This window comes from Poecile atricapillus, chromosome 6, assembly GCF_030490865.1.
Source record: "Poecile atricapillus isolate bPoeAtr1 chromosome 6, bPoeAtr1.hap1, whole genome shotgun sequence".
Lineage (NCBI taxonomy): Eukaryota > Metazoa > Chordata > Aves > Passeriformes > Paridae > Poecile > Poecile atricapillus.
The window spans coordinates 6002700-6023079 of record NC_081254.1 but is presented as its reverse complement, the minus strand read 5'-3'; the positions used below and the strand labels follow the sequence as shown (position 1 = coordinate 6023079).

General features: G+C 52.4%; 2 protein-coding genes across 2 annotated transcripts; one reads left to right on the top strand and one right to left on the bottom strand.

Moving 5' to 3' along the window:
- Window positions 1–3359: 3359 nt before the first annotated feature.
- On the bottom strand, window positions 3360–6561 carry LOC131580257 (lipase member M-like). Its single transcript, XM_058841275.1, has 9 exons — window positions 6538–6561; window positions 6064–6181; window positions 5428–5626; window positions 5206–5315; window positions 4831–4967; window positions 4533–4679; window positions 3971–4042; window positions 3668–3733; window positions 3360–3593 (listed from the first exon to the last, which is right to left on the bottom strand). Exons 1-9 carry the CDS (start codon window positions 6544–6546, stop codon window positions 3360–3362), a joined length of 1092 nt encoding a protein of 363 aa, XP_058697258.1. The 5' UTR covers window positions 6547–6561.
- A 6881-nt stretch (window positions 6562–13442) lies between these two features.
- LOC131580305 (putative lysosomal acid lipase/cholesteryl ester hydrolase) lies at window positions 13443–20000 on the top strand (the record flags this gene model as incomplete). The annotated part of the gene is made up of 10 exons (XM_058841364.1): window positions 13443–13516; window positions 15253–15346; window positions 15825–15990; window positions 16687–16885; window positions 17093–17202; window positions 17525–17661; window positions 18046–18189; window positions 18623–18694; window positions 19273–19338; window positions 19767–20000. Coding segments are annotated over 10 exons (1296 nt in total), but the record flags the coding sequence as incomplete, so codon positions are not given.
- Window positions 20001–20380: the final 380 nt, after the last annotated feature.

Here is a 20380-nt window from a genome sequence, read left to right as displayed (position 1 = left end):
TGGCTTACCACAAAGCCATGTTGGGTGCAGTAAATAATTCATGATTTAGTTATTTTTTCACCCGTTTTCTTCCTAAGTATGTAGCTTCCTCCTCATTCCAAGAAGCTTTCTGTAAAATTGTCTTTTTAGGTAATGCTCTTCACCTAATCTGGTTATTCAGTTTGTTCAAGACAGTCCATTTCCAGTAAATACTCTTCTCTCTGCTAAGAAAATTGCTCATAAATTTTATCAGGTGATCAGATTATGGGATTTGGATATTGTTTGCTTTTCTGTCTTTAACAGATTCTCTAAGCATCTTTCCATAGTACAAATTCTTGCTTAAGTTAATCCTGTTTAAACACATCTCCTTTTTTTAAAAAAAAAAAGTCTCTTTTCAGTTCTGCAGAAACAATTTTCCCAAAAAAAAAAAAAAAAAAAAAAATTTAAAAACAGCTTCACTTTGTATCTTGCCATGGGGACAAAAGGGCTTTCCCTTTATTGTTTTGTCTCCTTTTGCTGTGCTTAAACATTTTCTTTCCCTTTCAAAACACTGAAACAAAGCTGTGACCCAAATCCTGGCTGAAATGAAAATAAATCATCTGCCAGCAGTGGGAGACATTTGCAGATGAGACTCGTGGCACATGGCAGGACCCAGAAAGTGTAGAAATAAATGAATAAAGAACCCCCAAACCATCCCCAAGTAAAATAAAAGGCTAGATAAATAAACAAACAGCCTTTTGCCACAGGGCTCGTGGGCTCCTGGGAGGTTTGGTGTGGCACCAGCGAGAGCCAGACCTGCTGGCCCTTGCCTGCTGAGCTTCTCTGATTCCGTGAGCAGGTTGATTCTTCAGTGAAAGGATTGGGAAGCAATACAAAATAGAGGCCAGGACTCCAGATCCTCACAGTTTTGTGGCTGGGATAACAGGAGCCCGACTTTCTTTCACTTGGAAAAGGTACTTGAAGTGTGCAGCCTTGAGCACAGGTGTGATCCACCCTCACCAGCCTCAGCATTGTGTTGCAAATCGCTGGCAACAGGCTCCCATCCCGTGTGCCAATTCCTTACTTTTGGCAACCTGCTGTTAGGCAATCTATTGACAGACTGACTTCGAGGTGGATCCTTCTCCTTTCCCTCTTCAGATGCAGGTCAGAGGTTGGAAAATCTTTGCAGAGCCTGAGCAGAGAGCCCAGTGTGGCTTGTGCTGGTCCAGGTGCTGGTGGCACCAGCAGATGCCTTCCTCACGAGGATCGATGCTTTGAGCCCAGCTTTGCAGCCCCACAAGCTGCTCAGCTGACGTCAGTTTGGGTTAGAGAGCATTGCTTTATCCTTTAAACATATTTATCTCTCTATTAAAAGGCGGGGGATGCAGAGGTTGCAAATTAATCCAGATGAGGTTTAATCCGCCCAGACCATCAGCATTTTTATTTTCTTTGGATTGGAGGTCCTGAAACCTTCTGCTGTGGGTGTCTTCTGCCACGTGCAGGGACTTGCAGGCAGAATCCTGCACAACTCCACAAACAACTGCTGGCCAGCACAAGTAATACAGAGATGGCTCTGTCATAAATAATGTGCAATGAACAGAATAAATTAATCCCACGTAATAAATAGATGGGGCTGCTAGGCTGAGCATACCCACCTCACCTGATGAGTGGCTCTGCTGGCTGGGCAGTTATCAGGGAGGTGGGGAGATGCTGGTGTCTGTTCCTTGGAAAACCTTGAGCTGCTGTTTCTCATCATCCACCTGGTCAGGTTTTCACTCTGAGGTTTTTCTCCAGAGTCCTGGAGTTGCTGACAAGATAGGAATAGCTCAGTCCTGGTCACTGGGCCACACCAAGGATGCCCTGTTGATGCAGATGATCTTCCTGGTGCCAACTTCTGGCAATCCTCTTCCATTCCCACCCTGGCAAGGTGAAAGGCACATGCAGAGGATTCCTCCATCCTGCTGCTGGGCTGCTCTGCTCCTACAAGCTGGCAGATGAGTGGATTTGGTGATTGCAGGGGATTTCTCTGAGTAGCCCTGCTGATAAGATAGAATCCAGAAAGTGAGATCCTTACCCTCACCAGATGTCCCCAGAACCTGAAACTAAGTCATGGCACTACCAATTCCTGCCCTGTTTAATGAGGCACAAATGTAGGCAAAAAAATTATTGTAGCTTTGATCCCTGAGAGCTGGTAATGAGTTAATCCCTCCAGGGGAAACAGAATGGCTGAAATTTATTCCTCTAGTCGTGACTTTCTTTTCCATTTCAACAGTAAGGAGCTAAACAGGATGAGCAAGAAAAGCTTGGCAAGAACCCATGTGATTGGAGAGGGATAGCTGGGTGGATTTGTGAGGTGCAAAAGGGCTCAGCCTCTCCTTGCACATTTCATCACCGGTTTTTGAACTTCACTCTGTGCAGCGAGGAGGATCTGGCAAGGAGAATCTCCTGCTTCTCTGCCCTTTGCCAGCTGTGCCCAGCTCAGAGCCCCCTGGGCCAGATGTGGCCTCTTTCCACCAGTGGCTCTCACAAGGTCACTTTCCTCCCTTCCTGTGCCTAAACCCACAAACCACAGCACGTGCTCAATTCCTGGAGTAAAAGCTCACTCTTGGATTGCTCTGAACCTGCAAAAGCTGAAAAAACACCCCAACACAGCAGACCTCCTGCAAACCCAGCAGGCCCAGCAAGCCAAGGGCTGGAGCTTGGCTGTGGTGCAAGACTTTATTGTGATCTCTACAGACACAGAGGGCAGGCAGAAATCACAGCATTGCATTTAAAAGTGTCAAATCAGTGTGGAACAGGGGGACAGGAGACATTTTCAAGCAGGGCATCCCTCACACAAACCCTGTGTCCCGTGGGAACAGGAGGCTCCTCCATCCTGGGGCAGCACTTGGATGGATTCATGGGTGGATTCATGGGTGTATTAATGGATGGAATCATGGATGGATTAATGGATGGAATCATGAATGGATTTATGGATGGATTTATGGATGGATTCATGGATGGATTCATGGGTGGATTAATGGGTGGATTAATGGGTGGATTAATGGATGAAATCATGGATGGAATCATGGATGGAATCATGGACGGAATCATGGGTGGATTCATGGGTGGATTAACGGATGGATTAATGGATGGATTCATATATGGATTCATGGATGGATTCAAGGATGGATTCAAGGATGGATTCATAGATAAAATCATTAATGGATTCAAGGATGGATTCATGGATGGATTCATGGATGGATTCATGGATGGATTCATGGATGGATTCATGGATGGATTCAAGGATGGATTCATGGATGGATTCATGGATGGATTCATGAATGGATTCAAGGATGGATTCATGGATGGATTCATGGATGGATTAATGGATGAAATCATGGATGGATTCATGGATGGATTCATGGATTCTCCTCCATCAGGGCCACTATCCGCCCGTACACGCGCTGCGGGGCGTTCAGGCCCCAGTGGTGGTCGAAGTGGTTCCAGTCGGGGAAGTGCTCGTGGTGCACGATGTTGGTGAGGCGGGGCAGCAGCCGCTGGGTCTCCACAGGGGGAGTGACCCAGTCGTGGCCCCCGCTCCACACGGCCACCGGCACGCTCATGGCTTCGATCCGGTAAACGGGCGGCGTCAGCTGGGAAGGGGGAGAGCATTCCTGTTATCTGCTGGGGTGTGATTCCCCATCCCCATCCCAGCCAGCCCCTTCACCTGGTTGTACTTCTCCATGTTTCTCAGCCCGTAGTCAAACTGCCTGAACTCCGATGTTTTTGCAGTCTGGAAGGCAGAGGGAAAGGGTTACTCCAGGTAATACCCTGCATCAGCCCCCTGCCCGGGACAGCTGTGGCTTTTGAGACACCTTGGTGCAGCAGCTTAAAAATCCCTTTTATCTCTTGGCTTTGATTCCACCTCCTTTATCGATTTCAAGGGTGAATGAAGCAGCATTTGAAAAAAAACACTTTCACAGATTAAAAGAAAGAAAAGTTTAAGTAGTTATAAAATCAGAGTCTCTACCTGTCCCCAGTGCAGAAGATTTTTTACTGACGTATAGTCTGGAAAATGAGATAGGTACACATCCAGTCGGCTCTACAGAAAAAAGAAAGTATTTTCTAAGTGAGTTGGGAAGGATGAAAATCCACCTTGATCCACTTTGATGAAAATCAAGCATTCCGTCTCATAACTGTGATATAAAATTTATATGCTCTTTATTCTTTAGTAGCTTTATCCTGTTCAGAGCTAGAAGCAGCATTCAAAGGTAAGCCACTCAATCAATATCTTAAAATGGAAATACAACTGGTCCAGTCATTCTTTGGTTATGCTATGGAAGAAAATAAAAAAAAACCAACAAGGGAAGAGTTTCCTTTCCCTAAGAGATCAGACCACAAGTGATTCTCTCTTAGCAAAGACTCCACTAGGTGTAACACCCTGATGCCACTGCAGGGAATCTCCAAACAACCGTTGCCTTGCACACCTTATTTTGTGGGTTTTCACTCATTGTTGTGTCTCATTAATCACCTCCAGGTAATTAAAAAACCAGGGAGGGCTGTGAGCTGGACTGAGAGCCCAGTGCACCCACCGTGTTCAAGTTGTCCCTGTCAAAGCCTCCGACGAGGAAGATGGTGTCGGTACACACGTCAGCTGCCAGAGGCCTGCTGCACTTCTCAACCAGGAGCGGCTTCTCCTTCCTCCCCACCAGAACCAGCTCTCTGGTTCCAAATATTTCCTGCAAGAGCACGAGGAAAAGTTAGGAACGATGTCAGGAGCTCCAATGCTCACCAGAGGAGCAGGATCAGCACATGGTGGCAATGCAGGGGGCGGGAGTTGCCAAAAGCCTCAGGATTTCGGCAGTAACAAGCCACAAACACCTCCTGTACCTTGAGCAGCAGTTCTGGCAGAAAGGCTAGCTTTAACACAGGGCCCCGGGCGTGGTGGAAGGTGTACAGAGGAGCCAGGGCAAAGAAGAGTTTGATTTTCTCAGCCAGATGTGGCAAGCTGGAGAACGCTATGAAACCTGAAAAGCAGCACGAGGTCACAACACGAACCCCAGCTCACCCCAGACCCGGTGTTTGAGGTGCAGGGTTTGAACAAAAACCGCTCCTGGATGCCAGCACAGCCTGGGATAGATGAGCAAGATGTGGCAAACCTCTCCCATGCAGAAGGGTTGGGAAGGCAGGGCCAGCACAGCCCTGCTGCCAGCAGTGTCCAGTTAGGGATGGGCATTGATGGCCTCTCCCCCTCTCCTCACTCACCCAGGGTGCTGCCCTGAGCGTGGCCGACATAGAACAGCTTCTCCTGCTCACTTTGCATCAGGATGAAGTCCACCATGGCCGGGAGGTCGTACATGGCCATCTCATGGAAGCTGCACGGCAAAGGGAGAGCCTGGAGGAGACTCCCACCTCCCTCCCAACCTCCCACCAGGGACCCAGCACTGGCAGCCCTGCAGCCCAGCCCTGCCCTTGGTGGCCCCTGACCTGAAATCCCAGAACTCCTCGGAGCTGATGGACAGGCTGCGGTGCCGGCGGGACCAGCTGTTGCCCCGGTTGTTCCCGATCCAGACGTCGTATCCCGCATCCGCCAGGATGAAGGCCAGGCTGCTGTCAGGGAAATTGTCCACCCAGTCGCCACCATCCAGACAAAACCCATGCACTATCAGCACGGGGGTCCTGGGCCCTGAAAGAGGAGATATTGGGTAGTTGGCAGAAGAAGACACCTTTCCCATAAATAAAACACCGCTGTACTTCTTGATACTGTTTGCTGCAGGCTTCACATTAAACGTCCCCTTCTCCCATTATTTCCCTGGTTATGCTGGTGGTTTTTGTGTTTGGGGGATTTTTGCTATCCCAGACTCTGAGGCTGAACCTTGGAGCTGCAGGGAAAGAGGCACTGGGGCTTTGCTGGATCACGCTGCCCCGTCTCAGGTGCAGCAAAACACAGTGCTGAGCTCCTGAATCACCAGGGGCAGCGCAGGGCAGCCAGGAAGAAACTCCTCATCACTCTTCCAGCTGCCCAAACCGTGTCTGAAGGCACAGCTATTCCCTCTGTTCCCTCTTGCATCAGGGCAGGGGCCAGGGTCACAGCTGGTGCCCCCTTGGCGAGGCTGAGCCCACCTGAGAGCTCAGTGTCCTCCTTGCCGTGGGGAATCCGGTTGAGGCTCAGGAAGTAGCCGTCCTCTGTCAGCACCTCGTACTCCTCGCTGGGATAGCCGTGGAAAAGGATCTTCTGGCTCTGCAGGGACAGTGGTGTGAGGGCAGAGGGTGACCCAGCCCCCCGTGCCTGCCTCAGCTTCGCCCTCTCCTGCCACCCACGTTCCCCAGTGTCACCTGCACCCGAAGGAATCAGAGGAAGAGCAGGGAGAGGCCAAGCTCAAGCTGAGGGCATGAAGTCAGTGACTTCAGGCAAGGCAAAGATGGGAGTTTTTTGATGCCCCATCTTTTTTTTTTTTTTTTTTTTTAATTTTTTATTTATTGAAGCCCCACAAAGAGGCCAGGTGCAGATGCAGGGAAGGGGTGGACCAAGCTGGTCCCTTGGGAAGGACTTTGGGCATACCCGTGGGGAAGGGCGATGTGTCCCCCAGCACTTACGATGTTCATGAACCTCTCAGGGTTGTAGAACGCTTCAGCAGCTGGGGTGGCATCTTCCAGCCACTGGGCCAGACACAGGGCCACCAGCAGCAGCCACATCTGACCTGTCCACAGCACCTGGGGGATAACGGGGCTGGATGAGCAGGGCTGGGGGTGCTCCAGGGGCACAAGGAACACTGTGCAGCCCCAGCACAGCCAAAGCCTGATGCTGCCACAGGGAGCAGGTGCCTGCAACCCCTTGTGCAGTTTGGAACCCACCCCAAGCCTCTCTTCCTGACCATTCTCATCTGGTCCAGCTGTAATTACAGTGTGGGACAAGTAGCTTCCCACCAGCCCCTGCCTGGGAAAAGCACGAGGGTGCCTCCAGGGAAATCCTTAGGCTTTCAGGGAAAGCATTTCAGGGGAAGAATCCTCCCCCAGACAGGAGGGGTCATGTCAGAGCTCCATCCTGCAGGAGCTTCCCTGCTCCTGCCTTGGATGCTTTATTGCCAGGTGCTCCTGGATCACCCTGCCGTCCACAGCACCCAGCCCGAGGCATTCCAGGCACAAGGGCAGATCCAGCAAAGTCTGTTTCCCTGATGATCTTGCTGCAGGAGCTAAAGATGGCTCTGTGCCTCCCTGAGGGTATTTTCCCAGTAGCCTTATTGCACATTAAAGCTTTCCTGGGCTGCTCAGGAAAACGGCAACAGAGCACCTGTGTGGGCCACAGCAAAAACTCCCTCTCACAGCAGAAAACAAAGCACCAGCTCAATCCCTGCCCTGGGTCCAAGCCCTCCACCAGCACCTCAGTGCCTCCATCTCCAGATGCAGGCAAGAAGGGATGTCCTGGGATTAAACTGCTCTGCTGGGATGGAGAGGTTGGATTGCTCTTTGATCCCACAGACAAACCACATGGCTAAACCTGATCTCCCTTCGACCTGCTCAGCTGCCCAAACCCACTGGCCACAGCTGCAGGCTGGACTCAGTGCAAATCAGCACGTTTTGGTGATTTTAGTCCCTAAAATGTCTCAACCTCAACCCCTCAACCTGTGTGTGGAATGAAGATAGAAAGGATGGCAGGAAGGCAGGAGCTGCAGTGACTCCTCACCCACAGACATTGCAGGCCATGCCTGGGGACATCAGAGGCTGACCAATTGCTGAAATAACCACTCAGTGAGCACTGTGGGTTACAAGGCATGGAAAAGCCAGGCCTGCTCAGGAGATTCCAGAACATTGTGATCCTCAGTGCTGTTTTCTTGTTGCTAAACCCACAGGAGTTTCACACCTGTTGCATCCTCTGGTTGAGCTTGTCACTTAGGAAAGAGCTTCTTTCCCTTAGGGCTACATCTCCTGTCCAGAGAGTTGACAAATCCCTGCCAAATTCTGTCCCCATGGTCCATCTCCCTTAGATCTACACCCAACCCTGCACTTCACCACGTGCAAGGGGACCTTCCACTGCTCCGTGGCCATCCTGCTGGTGTCCCAAGGTGTGGCAGAGAGGGAAGGATTCCTCCCTGTGCATGCCCGAACAGCCAAAATGACAGTCCCCACTTCCTGCACCCAGCCTTGGGGTCACACAGGTCATCAGAGCTGAGTCCATCCCCGGGTGACCAGGACAGCCCAGAGCATTCCCTGGAGGAGGAGAGGCCACCCCAGCCCCAGATCTCAGAGCTCAGCCAGGCAGGGCCAGCTCCTCCAGCCATGAACTGCCCATCCCTGCAGGCAACACATCCCACCATCCAAACCCAAACTGGCACTCAGCTGTGAGTCCCTGGGCATGGGAAACCAGGCTGGAGGAGGGCAGAGGTGGGCCCTGCTCATCCTCAAAGCTGCTGTTCCCCAGGCACCAGCCCTGGGTAATGCAACCCAAGCCCCTGCACCCCATCCCTCTCACAGAGCTAAAAATGGATGAAGACACAGGAAAATGTCTAACCACCGAGTTCTCCACACATAAAATGCACAGCTGGAGTGATAATAACACCTACTGACTCACTTGGAATCCTTTCTTTCAGCAATAGCCTGGGCTAGGAGGAGAACATCAACCTGACCTGCTGCTTCAGGCCCTCCGTGCAGTCAGCGGGGTTGGTGGCACTGAGGGAACCAATCCTTCTGGCTTATAAAGACACCCAGGGAGGCTGGGACCTGTCCACCAACACCTGGAAGCCCAGTCCCTCCCCAGTCACACAGCCCAGTGATTCAGACACCGCATCCCAAGCCCCAGGGAGCTCAGCAGCAAAGAGCCACATCCTAAAGTTTGGGAACACACAGATCTGGTGGTGTCCTCCAGCTGGGAGCTGCATTTTTGGCATTCCTTGGCAGAGGGATTCCAGCTGCTTTGCCTGTGCTCTGGAGCTGCCAGACAGGCCACTGGCTGCTCATCCTGGCTTTCCAGGTGTTGGTAACACGTGTCAGCTCTGTGTGTCAGCACCAGGCTCAGCGACAGGGCTCAGGGACCATGCCTGGGTTGAAAAGAAAGGGGCAAATTTCACCCAGGAAAGGAGGAAGAAACACCACTTGCATGTGACACTGAATTTTGTTGGTATGGACATCCTGAGAGTGGACATCCAAAGGGTGCAAAGCAAATCTTCTGTGGGCAGGGGTGGCAGTCAGCCCTCCACCATGCCCCATGGGCTCCTTTAACCAGGTTTTTCCAGCCCCATCACCTCTCCTCCTGCCAGGAGAGCAGTGGTGGTGGTGGGAAGGGACCTTTAGGGTTTCCATCTCCATCCCAGCCTCCTGTTCACCCTGGTTTGGGGTGATATCACTGCTGAGCAAAATATTTCCTCTATCAGTGCAAAATACCTCTGGCTTGGATAGACACCCGTTTGTTGTGGTTTTCACCAGCAGAATTATTGTTTGGGCTTTTTCCTGGATTTAAATGCTGGCATGAAAGAGCAGGATGAGGCACTTTGCAAGAGCTGTGTTTAATTACGAGGCCTTTGGGTGCTGTTCCCCACACGGAGCCGAGGTCCTGGAGGAAGGAGGCTGGTCTGCTAACAGCTACAGAGAGCTGGCAAAATGCTGGGTTAGGAGCTCCCTGCCCTGACTGGCCCTTCAGGCAGCACCAGGCACAGACCTGACAAGGCAAAGCTGGGCATTCCTTCGAGAAAAGAGAGCAAAATCCATGCTGAGAAGTGCCAGAGAACAAAGTAGGCTTCATCTTCAAGCTGACCTAGGGACCACCTCCACCAGCAGAAATGATGAGAGTCCCCTCCCTCAGCTTCCCTACTCCTACAGCTTGGGCATTTAACATCACTCTAGTGACCCCCCCCCGAGGTCACCTCCTCCTTCCCACCACTCTGGAGCCCAGTGGCTGGGGGGATGCTCCCCAAAACCTGCCTGTCCCTAGCCCAGACCTTCAGGCTGCGGTTCCCTGCAGCACTCACACCGTCCCCAGTGTCCCCTGCTGCCACCAGAGCAGGGGCAGGCAGGAGGCTGCTGAGATGCACAGAGCTCTGCAGACAGAGCTGCACAGACCTTCTCCTTCTCCCCTGAATGCCCCAGGTGCAGCAAAGCCAGATCCCACCAGGATGCAGGCAGGGGTTAGGGTTAGGGCTGCCCTCGGTCCCTGTGTCCTCACAAGCAGCTTCTGGCCTCCAGGCTCACCTTCATCTCCCTCAGAGTGGCTTGCAGGAAGCCTGACGAGCCTTTCCTGGTCCTTCAGAGGTCCTTCCTCTCCCAAAATTCCCGTTTTTCCTCTGTGCCTCTCCGGACAAGCCGAAAGCCCACAACTCGCCCTTGGCCTTCCCTCCTTATTTCTCCAGCCCCTGCCCCACCTCCTTAACCTCTCCTCCTGGACAGGCTCGGCCACTTTCGGGAAGGATGACTCCATACCCTCCAGCTCCACTCAAGACAGAGGAGATGTGTTGCACATGCAAGTCCTGGGAGGGGATTATCCCCTCTGCTTGGCACTGGGGAGGCTGGATCTCCGTGCAGAATCCAGATTTGGGTTCCCAGGGACTACTGGGACACCCCCACATGGGAGTGAGCCCAGAGATGGTGGGTGGAGGCCCAGGCCAAAGTGCCAGGACAGGCTGGGTTGGCTCAACCAGACCCAGTGGTTTATTCCCCCTGCCCAAAGGGGTCCTGAGGCACCAGGGTCCTGTTTGGAGAGGCACAGAGAGAGCACCAGAGGCACAGCTGCAGCACAGAAAGCCTGGCTGTCCTCAAGGAAGCAGCCTGAAATGTGTGAGCAGGGCAGCCCTGGGGCCAGGCCCTGAGCCTTGGGGGATCCCCCAGCTCCAAGGCAGCTGTCTGACAGGCTCAGATTGTAGTGGGTTGCCTGGCAGGTCCAGAAAACCTCCAGAAATCTCCAAGCCCTCTGCTTTTCCTCCTGGCCAGGGCAGAGAGCTGTTGGCACAAATCCCTCTCTGCATGTCCCACTTGTGAGCTCCTTGTGCTTGTGCACAGCCAGCAGCCAGGACAATCCCAGCTGGAGCCAGGACATGCTGTCCCCCACCAAGCAGGAGCTGAGGGATGCTGAGGGGACACATGGATGGGAAGGAAGCCTGGGAGCAGCAATGGCACACCTCCCTGCTCTGCCACTCTCAGCCCAGCACCAGGGGACAATGGCCTCTCCTTGAAGCCAGTGAGGTCTTTCCACCCTGGAAAGCTGGTTTCCAAAATAGCTCCAGAGGGAGGGTAGGGAGGGGTTTAGTGACTGGAGCAGTGAAATGATCAGGTAGGGAGGGAGCTCAGCACAGAGCCTTGCTTGGTTGGTTTCGACCTTTGCCTGGTGAGAAAGGAGGAAAGCAAACCAGAGACAGGGGTGGCTTGGGGTTTTGGGGTTGGGTGGGATTTTTTTCACTAGCAGACTTTATATCCTGTCTCTGACAAAGCAGCAAAACCTGAGCCCAAGTTTCTCGTTAAGTTAAACTCAACAGCACTGGCTGTGCACACAGAAAGAGACATCCCACCCTCTCTGCAACAGAAGGAATGCCAAAAACCTTTCTAATCAGCTGAAAAGCACAGAGGATCCATGGAAGGGCCTATTCTCCCCCTCCTGCTCCTCCACAACTGCAGGAAGAGGAAAGGTAAAGCCAGCCAGGGCATTGTGGTGATGCTGGCTGGCAGCAGCCTCTGGGGACCTCTGGTCCAACCTCAGCCCCCATCAGGGACAAGCTCAGAGCTGCTGAGGGTCCTTGAGGACCCGAGATAACAGCAGGGCTTATCAAGGCAACAGAACTGCCCCTCTGAGCCCGACAAAGCAGCACAAACACAAATGCTGTCTGTAACCCTGCCGGGCTGCCTTTTCCCATCCTCTCCCAGGAGGGAGCTCCATCCCCACAGAGCTCCTGCCCTGGGTGGCCACGGCCGGGCCACACAGGCACCTCATGCTCAAGGAGATGTGGACAGCCATGGGCTGCTGGGTTTGGGGATTCTCCACACACCAAACCCCTGCACTTTCCCTCAGGGTTTGGCCAGGAGCTCGTTTCCCTCTGCAGCACTTTCACAGCACCCTCTGCTGCCCTGCCCAGGCTTCCCTGTTTCCTTTGGAGAGCACCATCCCATGGACAAGGACCTCCCCAGCACCTCAGTGCCCACATGGCCGGGCAGCAGCCAGCTGAAGTGCAAGGAAATTTAGGGAAAAACCCCTGAGATGAGAGCAGTGTGGGGCAGGTGGCCTCTGGTCCCTCCCTGCCCCTGTGAGGGGTCACACCAGTCTGTCCTAGCAGCAGCACTGGTGGGAAAGCAGCCCAGTGTTCACCCTCTGCTTGCTTTCCAGTAATCCCCTCCTCTCCCCATGCCTTTCAGTGGGTGCTTGTTGGAGGAAAATGAAATAACTCTTAAAACCCATGGAATAAGCTTGGCTCAGAATTCTTAATTATTTTATTTTATTTTATTTTATTTTATTTTATTTTATTTTATTTTATTTTATTTTATTTTATTTTATTTTATTTTATTTTATTTTATTTTATTTTATTTTATTTTATGATTTGCTCATGCCTTAACAGGCTGTGCAGTGATTCACCCTGGGGAGCTCCCCACTAATGTGATGCCAGGACCAGGAGTGGCCATAGGAACCTTTCTGATGTCCTGTCCCCAAAAGGAACTCAAATTCTGTAGGTGCTGGGAGGAAGAGTGAGTGGGTTTTTTTTCTTGTCTGGGCATACCCGATCCTGTTTTTCCACCTTTCCTCCTCTCCCTGCAGGGGAAAAATCAGATTCTTCTCTGAGCCACTGCTCATTTGAGGGTGGCTCAAAGCTGGGAGGGCTTCTGGCACTGCCTCCAGCAAGCCCTTGGTAAAGACCAGTCATTACAGCTCCAGAGAGAGGTGGAAAGCTACTTAGGCTTTCCAAAGCATGTCTGCATTTGGGCAAGCAGAGGTGGCTGGACCAGAGCTGGCAGGTGTTGGCTGCAGGATCCCACAGGGTGCACAGTCAGCACCTGGGCAAGGAGTGGAGAGGTGACCACCAAGGCAGAGGAGCCAAAATGACACCCACAGCTCGTGTGACCCATCCCTGCAGGGACCTCCTCGGGCACCAGGCAGCTCCTGGCCAAAGGCATCACGAAGGGAAGCCTGGCAAGATGTGAAGTCTCCATCCACAGCTTCTTCCCTCCCTGGAGTTTGATTTATTTTTATTTATTTTTTTTTTTGTACAGAGCAGCCCCTGAAGTTGCTATTGGGACTGGGAAGTTCTGCATTTCCAGGCTCATTCCGTGCCAGGAGGCAGCGGAAAGAGCCAAAAGGAGCTTGGATGGTTTTCCCACTGGAGTTTGGTGGGATGAGCTGGGCTGGTCCCACTCAGCCCTCAGGGGCACCAAAGCCAGTCCCAGGCCACCAAAGCCAGTCCCAGGACACCAAAGCCAGTCCCAGGACACCAAAGCCAGTCCCAGGACACCAAAGCCAGTCCCAGAGCAGGTGGAGAGTCCGGAGTCTGCCCATCCTCGGGGTCACAGAGGTCATGGCCGATGCCAAATGACTCCTTCGGGTGGAAACCACCAATTTGTTACAGCTCTCAGCTCTTCTGCAGCGCCACGAAAACATTCCCAGGTGGGGAGGGTGTCTCCAGACTCCAGCCCTCAGGTAAATTACACCTTCATAGGAGGAGGGATCAGAGGGAGAGGCGGCTCCTGACGCTCCCGAATTGGGAGCAGAGGGAACAGCAGCCCGATGAGAGCAGGCAGCGGGGACCTTCTGCTCGGGGGACATCAGGGACAAAGGCTCCCACACTTCTTCTGCCGCAGCCCCTGGACCGCCGCGGGTAATCCTTCCTCCGTGGGTGCCATCCCTGGGGACAGAGCTGCAGGCACCCGGAGAGCATCAGGGGAGGGACAGCAGGGCTTTCCCGGAGTCCCGGCTCCAAAGGAATGTCCCTGCCCAGGGAGGAGAGTGGCAGCGCTCGGACAGGGCTCAGGACCGGGATGATGCGGGAAGAGGGGACACCCTGCTGCTGCCGGGGGTTCTCGGGGTCTGCTCAGATGAGGGGCACCTCACAAAGGGAATGTTTTTCCAAGCTGACTGTTGAGAGGAAAGGGCCATCCCAGGCGAGGCTCTTCCCTGGAATTTGCATGCCCTTCTCTTGACGCTACGCCACAAAAATGTGTTCGGTCTCTCCTTGCTTTTTCCAAAGGCTTGCCCTTAAAATAACGAGGCTGGAGACTGGTGGAGCGATCTTGTCCCCAGATCGCGGCCCGGGGGGCTCAGGGTGATGTGGGGGAGCCCCTGGTCCCTCGGGTGGGAGATGGGGTCCCTGGGTCCTGGGTGTCCCCAGGTGCAGGTGCGCTGATCCTCCTCTCCCTGCTCCGCTCCGGGGACAGCAGAGGGAGCAGGTGATTTTCTCCCCCGCTGCCAAAACACCTCCTGCAGCACGGGGAGCCGGGTCCTCCCGCAGAAGGGAAAGGCGAGGATGACAAGGAGAGAAGCGACAGAAAGCTGCTCCCAGATCTCCTCTGTTTCACCAGAGAAGGAATGGGGTGTGTGTGAGACACCTGGAGCCGGCATTCAGTGGGAACTCGGCCGGTCCCTGCCAAACTTCTCCACAGAATTGAACCCCTCTAAGTAGCTGAGGCAGTATTTCTGCTGAGAATTTGTCACCTCCAACAGATTTACCTGTTCCTATATGGCAGGGGGATTGGAACAAGATGATCTTTAAGGTCCCTTTCCACCCAAAGCATTCTGTGATTCTGTTTCCATGAGATAAAACATCAGTGAGATGTTCTGTGGTAGGAACAAGCCAGACAAGACACCAAAATCCTTCCCAGGAAGAACAGGGGTGCCCTGAGATGGCATTTCACTCAGGTCTGCAAAAACAAGCCAAGAGTATCCCAGGGTCTCTCTCAGCCATAAAGAGAACACAAACCAACCCCATCATTTGATTTCTTCTTGAGAACACGGCCCTGCAACTTAAAATTGGGTGGTTTAGCTACTAGTGGAACAACCTCTTCTTCCAGCTATCCAAGACATTCTTTTAAATGAATGATCTATAATCACCCCCTCAAAAACCAGGTTTGCCTGGGCACATACAGATGTACCTGTGCATGTTTCTGAGTGTGAGGGCCTGATGGAGAATGTGGGAATAAAATGTGATGGAATTTGGACTCTGGCTTTGTTCAAGATGAGCAAAATGAGCCATTTTCAGAACCGATTAGAGGACTTGAGTTTTAAAATCGTTTCAGCCTGTTGAGGGGTCAGGTTGATATCCTGACAGAAGTGCAGTGCACATCAAGAGAACTCCCCCCCAGCTCCTGTGCCAGTGCCAGCAAAGCCTCTCACACTCTTCACAACAATGTTTTGCAGAGCACCATGATGTGGCTGTTCCTTACCATCTCTTGTTCAATGTTCATCGCTGCAAACTCAGAAGAAAACCCCGAGGTGTCCATGGATGTTGTAAGTCCCTTCTTTTCCTGCTTGGTTGTGCAAGCTACCTGTGCTGTCATTGTCTGTGCAAGACCCACGGGCTCTGTGTTAGGTATGTGGATTTTGTTAGGTATTTGTCTCCCTGTTCTTACGTACACAGAGATTTATGGCAGACATTTACTGGGGGGGTTCATTCCAAGTCAGCAGGTCTGGCCAGGACAACCCTCTCAGGCTCAGAGTTTGGCTGTCTGTGCTGCCCTGCTCTGGATTGCAGCACAGAAAGTGACAGTTCTTCACCAGACCTGCTCAGGGAGCCGCCAAAAATTCTGGCTGAAGTCATGGCATCGCCACAGCGTTGGTGGAAGGGACATTGGGAGGTCCTGAGCCCACCCTCCCCCTGGAGTCACCTCCAGCACTGATGGCTTTGCCCAGCCAAGCCCTGCCACCCCTCAGGACAGAGACCCTCCCTCCCTGGGGACCATCCCATGCTGTCCTTCCCTTCCCACAGGGTGAAATCGTCCGCTACCACGGGTACCCCTATGAGGAGCACGAGGTGCTGACAGACGATGGCTATTACCTCACCCTGCAGAGGATTCCCCACGGCAGAGACAAGCAGGAGAGCTTCAGCATCTCCCACAAGGCAGGAGCACAGGCATCCAACATGTTCTGTCCCTGTAAGTGCCACAGGAGGCTCTGCCTGCAGGGCACCCTGAGAGCTTTGCTGGGCTGGAGGAGGCCCACGGTCAAGGCTACCTCACCATGGGCTGGGTCCTCCAAGAGACAGCTTTCCCTGAAGGAAAAATCAGGCAAATAGCCTCGGGAGCAGAAGAGACGCAGGTGCCCACCATGCTGACCTTGTTCTGAGAGGATTTGCTCCAAAGAGGAAGGAGAAAGAATGGGACAGAGAAATCTTGCCCCAGGTTTTACCTCAGCTCAAAACCAGACAGTGGAGCAGCAAAAAGCCAGGAAAGGAAACCAAAGCAGGTCCAATGACATCTGACTGACTCTTTGGGATCCTTCCTGTGTCCAGTTCAGTGCCCTCTCACCATTTTGGGATTTTCTGCACTGAAACCCCTGTTTCAAAGTAATGGTGGGGTGACACCCGGTTCTCGGCAGTGCCTCCCTCCCCTGGGAAGCACGTAGGTATAGATACATGAATATGGCAAAAAAGTGTAAAAATTCCCCACATTTCCAGTCTCTGCCCTGGCCTTCTTCAAAAACACCTCCCCAGAGAGACTGAGGACGGAGGTGACCGTGTCCCTGCACTGGTGTCACTTCCCAGGGTGGAGCTGCCAAAGCAATACCTGGACGTGAATGATCAATTTTTGCTCGTGGTCAGAGAAAATGATTCCTTCCTCTTCTTCCTCCAGCTCCAAAGGCCGTGGTCCTCCTGCAGCACGGCCTGGTGTTGGAGGGCAGCAACTGGGTCACCAACTTGCCCAACGGCAGCCTGGGCTTCATCCTCGCCGACGCTGGCTACGACGTCTGGATCGGGAACAGCCGCGGGAACAGCTGGTCACGGAAACACAAAGAGTTTGAATTCTACCAGCAGGAATACTCAGCCTACAGGTATTTCCTGTGAAAGTGGAGGGTGGGCAGGTCCCTGGTACCCTCAGCAGTGTCTGCAGGCTGGAGGAGGGGTGCTCCTGACAGTCACACCCTCTGCCAGTGGGCAGAAACTGGGTCGCCCATCCCTGCCAGAGCTCTCGCCCGCACCCAAGTAGCCACGGCAAGTTCAGCAAGAGTGATTTTGTCACGTGCCTGTCTCCCCTGCAGCTTCCATGAGATGGCCATGTATGACCTTCCAGCCACCATCAACTACATCCTGCAGAAAACGGGGCAGGAGCAGTTGTACTACGTGGCTTATTCCCAAGGCACCACCACAGGTACTGAGGAGGAGGAGGAGGAGAGCAGAGCTGGCAGAGCCACACTGGCTGTGCACCCCCAGCCTGGGAATGTTCCTAAAACCTTGGCCAGGGAGGGTAATGTCCAGGCATTTTCAAACAACAAAAGGGAAAAGAGCGGGTAATTGCTTTAACAGAAGGGTTTTGAGCAGTGGCAGCCCCAAACCGGGTGCATCTCATTGCTGCCAGAGCCCGACCTGCTGGAGCCACCTCTGAGGGGACTTCTGAAGGGGACACACACCTGGAAGTCAACAGCTCCCTCAGAAACAACAGGGCAGGGTCTGCTTCCTTCTCCCTCATGCAGGTTTCATTGCCTTCTCATCCATTCCCGAACTGGATCGTAAAATCAAGATGTTCTTCGCCTTGGCTCCCATCACCGTGAACTCAAACATGAAGTCACCCTTGGTGAGGGTGTTTGACCTTCCCGAGGTGCTGATTAAGGTATGTCCTCAGCACACCTGAGGTGTGATGGGGAGGAGGGACTGGGAAGGTCACCTGAGACACGCAGTGCTCGTACATCACCTCCATCTCCCTGCTCTGAGTGTTCGTGCGTGTGCTGTGAGCCTGGAGGGCAGGGAAATAATCCTCCTGTCCAGCCTTAATCAGAGAACTATTAATAGGAATTGGTTTGGGATCCCTTCTCCCAGGAGAAACCTCTCCTAGGAAGGTCAGGGCTCTTCCAGGGCCGTGGCCATTTCTGAAAAGCCAGAATGACAAAGCACAGCAAAGCTGTCAGCAGCTTTCAGGGGTGAGCAAAGAGGTGGGGAGCATCTGGAGACAGAAAAGAACATGAACCCCACTGATACACCCCTCTGACTTCCACAGCTCATTTTAGGGCACACGGTGGTCTTTGATAAGGATGAGGTCTTGAAGCAAGTGATTTCCAGAATGTGCACCTACCCCATGCTGAAAACGCTGTGCTCTTTTATCTTTTACCTGCCCGGTGGGTTTACCAACAGCTTGAACGAGGTACGTACACCCCAGCTCCCCTCTCAAGAGATCCGCTCTCTCACTGTCCCAGCCTGAGCTGGGATCTGCCGCCTCCACATGGCCTTTCACCTCTTTGATTGGTAGAAAAATTCAGGCTGGAGTCACCTGGGAAGGGTGGGGGTTTCTCAAGTGAAGCATTGGTGTAATTCCTTAATATTCCAAGGAAGAAGCATATTAAGAACAACACATAGAGCTACTGCCATGAGTTGAGCTTCGTCTTTGCAAAAGGATCCTGAGCACGAGATATGGAGCTTTTCTTTGTCTTGGAAACAGACTCCTAACATGGCCCAGCCTCCCATTTTTGGGATTGCTCAGCTCTGTGTGAGTGTGGCTACTGAGCAGGTTTGGTTTTATTTCTGACGTGGAATTTTTTGGGGGGCGGAGAACAAACCTCTCCAATGGTTTCTCGCAGAGCCGCGTTGATGTCTACCTGGCCCGCTACCCTGATTCCACATCCCTAAAAAACATGTTGCACTGGCGCCAGGTAATGCTTCATGTTCTCTTCTCTCTGCTCAGGGGTTGGGAATTATCCCCAGCCTCTCCCCCTGCAGAGCTGTGCAGGGAGAGAGAGGAACGCTGCCCTGGAACACTGCTTATTTATTTATTTAAGTTATTTATTCCAACAAAAGAGGTCCAAGAGTCCTCGGGGCTTGTAGAAGGTGAAACAAAGACTGGTGATAAACCAGGACAGGAGATGCCAGAGCAAAGGCTGAGGGTCAGTAATGACCCTAATGACCACTAATGACACAATTAATTATTGAAAACATTCTGCTCACGTCCTTCTGCTGGTGGCAGTGACCACAACACACAAAAAACTTGTCCAAAGGTGTGATTCGTGTCTCCTTTGAGGCTCTTGGTTGTACACCAGGTTCTTCCCCATGGGTTTCCGTGCCGAGGTCTTCCTGGGGCTGAGCTCTCCTCCCAGAATCCAGTACCAGATGTAAAAATCGCTTCACTGAGCCTCAGTGGCATGAGGGAACAGTGCAGTCCCCTGTCACATCTTTTCCTTTTCTTAGAGACCCCTCCAATGCGTGGATAATAAACGTAACTCTCCTTTTCCAGCTCTATCAGACAGGGGAATTCAAGTGTTATGATTATGGCAGTGACAACGTGCTTCATTACAACCAGGTAAGAGAGAGCCATGCTCAGAGGAAAAAATAAATGAATATTGCAATGAAAATATTGCAGTGGTTGAGACAGAATTTGGAGAATTGAGCAGCCTGGTGCTGGTGGAAGGTGCCCCTGCCCGTGGCAGGGGATCTGGGACAAGATGGTGTTTGAGGTTCATTGCAACCCAAACCATTCTGTGACTCTATGAATTCCATGGTATTTATGGAATTTAATTTATAGGGGGGAAGCAGGTTTGTCACTTTCTAATAAAAAAAGTCGCTCAGTGGTGATGTTTTTACCCTCTGGTGAAAAGGAGTCCAAGACATAGTGAGGCTCCCTGGTGATAGTTCCTCTTCCATCCCTTGGGATAAGGGAGAAATTCCAAGCAGCCATCAGGATACACTTTGAATTTTTGGCTAGCCCTTTACCTCCCTCCTGTCTTCCAGACCACTCCTCCCTTCTATGAGCTGGAGAACATGAAAACCCCGCTGGCTGCCTGGTATGGGGGCCAGGACTGGATTTCAGCCCCTGAAGATGTGAACATCACCCTGCCCCGTATCTCCAACGTGGCCTACAAGAAGTACATCCCTGAATTCGTCCACTTTGATTTCCTCTGGGGCAAGCAGGTCTATGAGCAGGTGTACAAAGAAATGCTTGACCTGATGGAGAAGGGCACCTAGAGTGGTGCAGTGGCAGTGGTTGTTGGCTTCTCAATGACTTCTGGGGCTTCTTTCATTTGGGGGTGGGGGGAAAAAAAAAATGAAGAAAAACTGTGGGGGGAAAAACTCAATAAACTGCTACACTTGGTCTGAATTGATATTACTCTGGCCAGTGAGGAAAATCAGCCAATCCAATGACTGGAAAGGCACTCTGGACTGAGGTTCAATAGGCTGAGGTTCCCTGCAGAAGTTGAGCATGGCCCTCACAGCCTGAGTCTCCCGTGTGCCTCACTCACAAGGGGTTCCAGCAACAACCAATTTCGGTGGAATTTGGCTCCTGGTGGCCATTGTGGACTCTGGGCTCCTTGAGCTTGGCTTCCCAGCTGCAAACAGCTGGACAG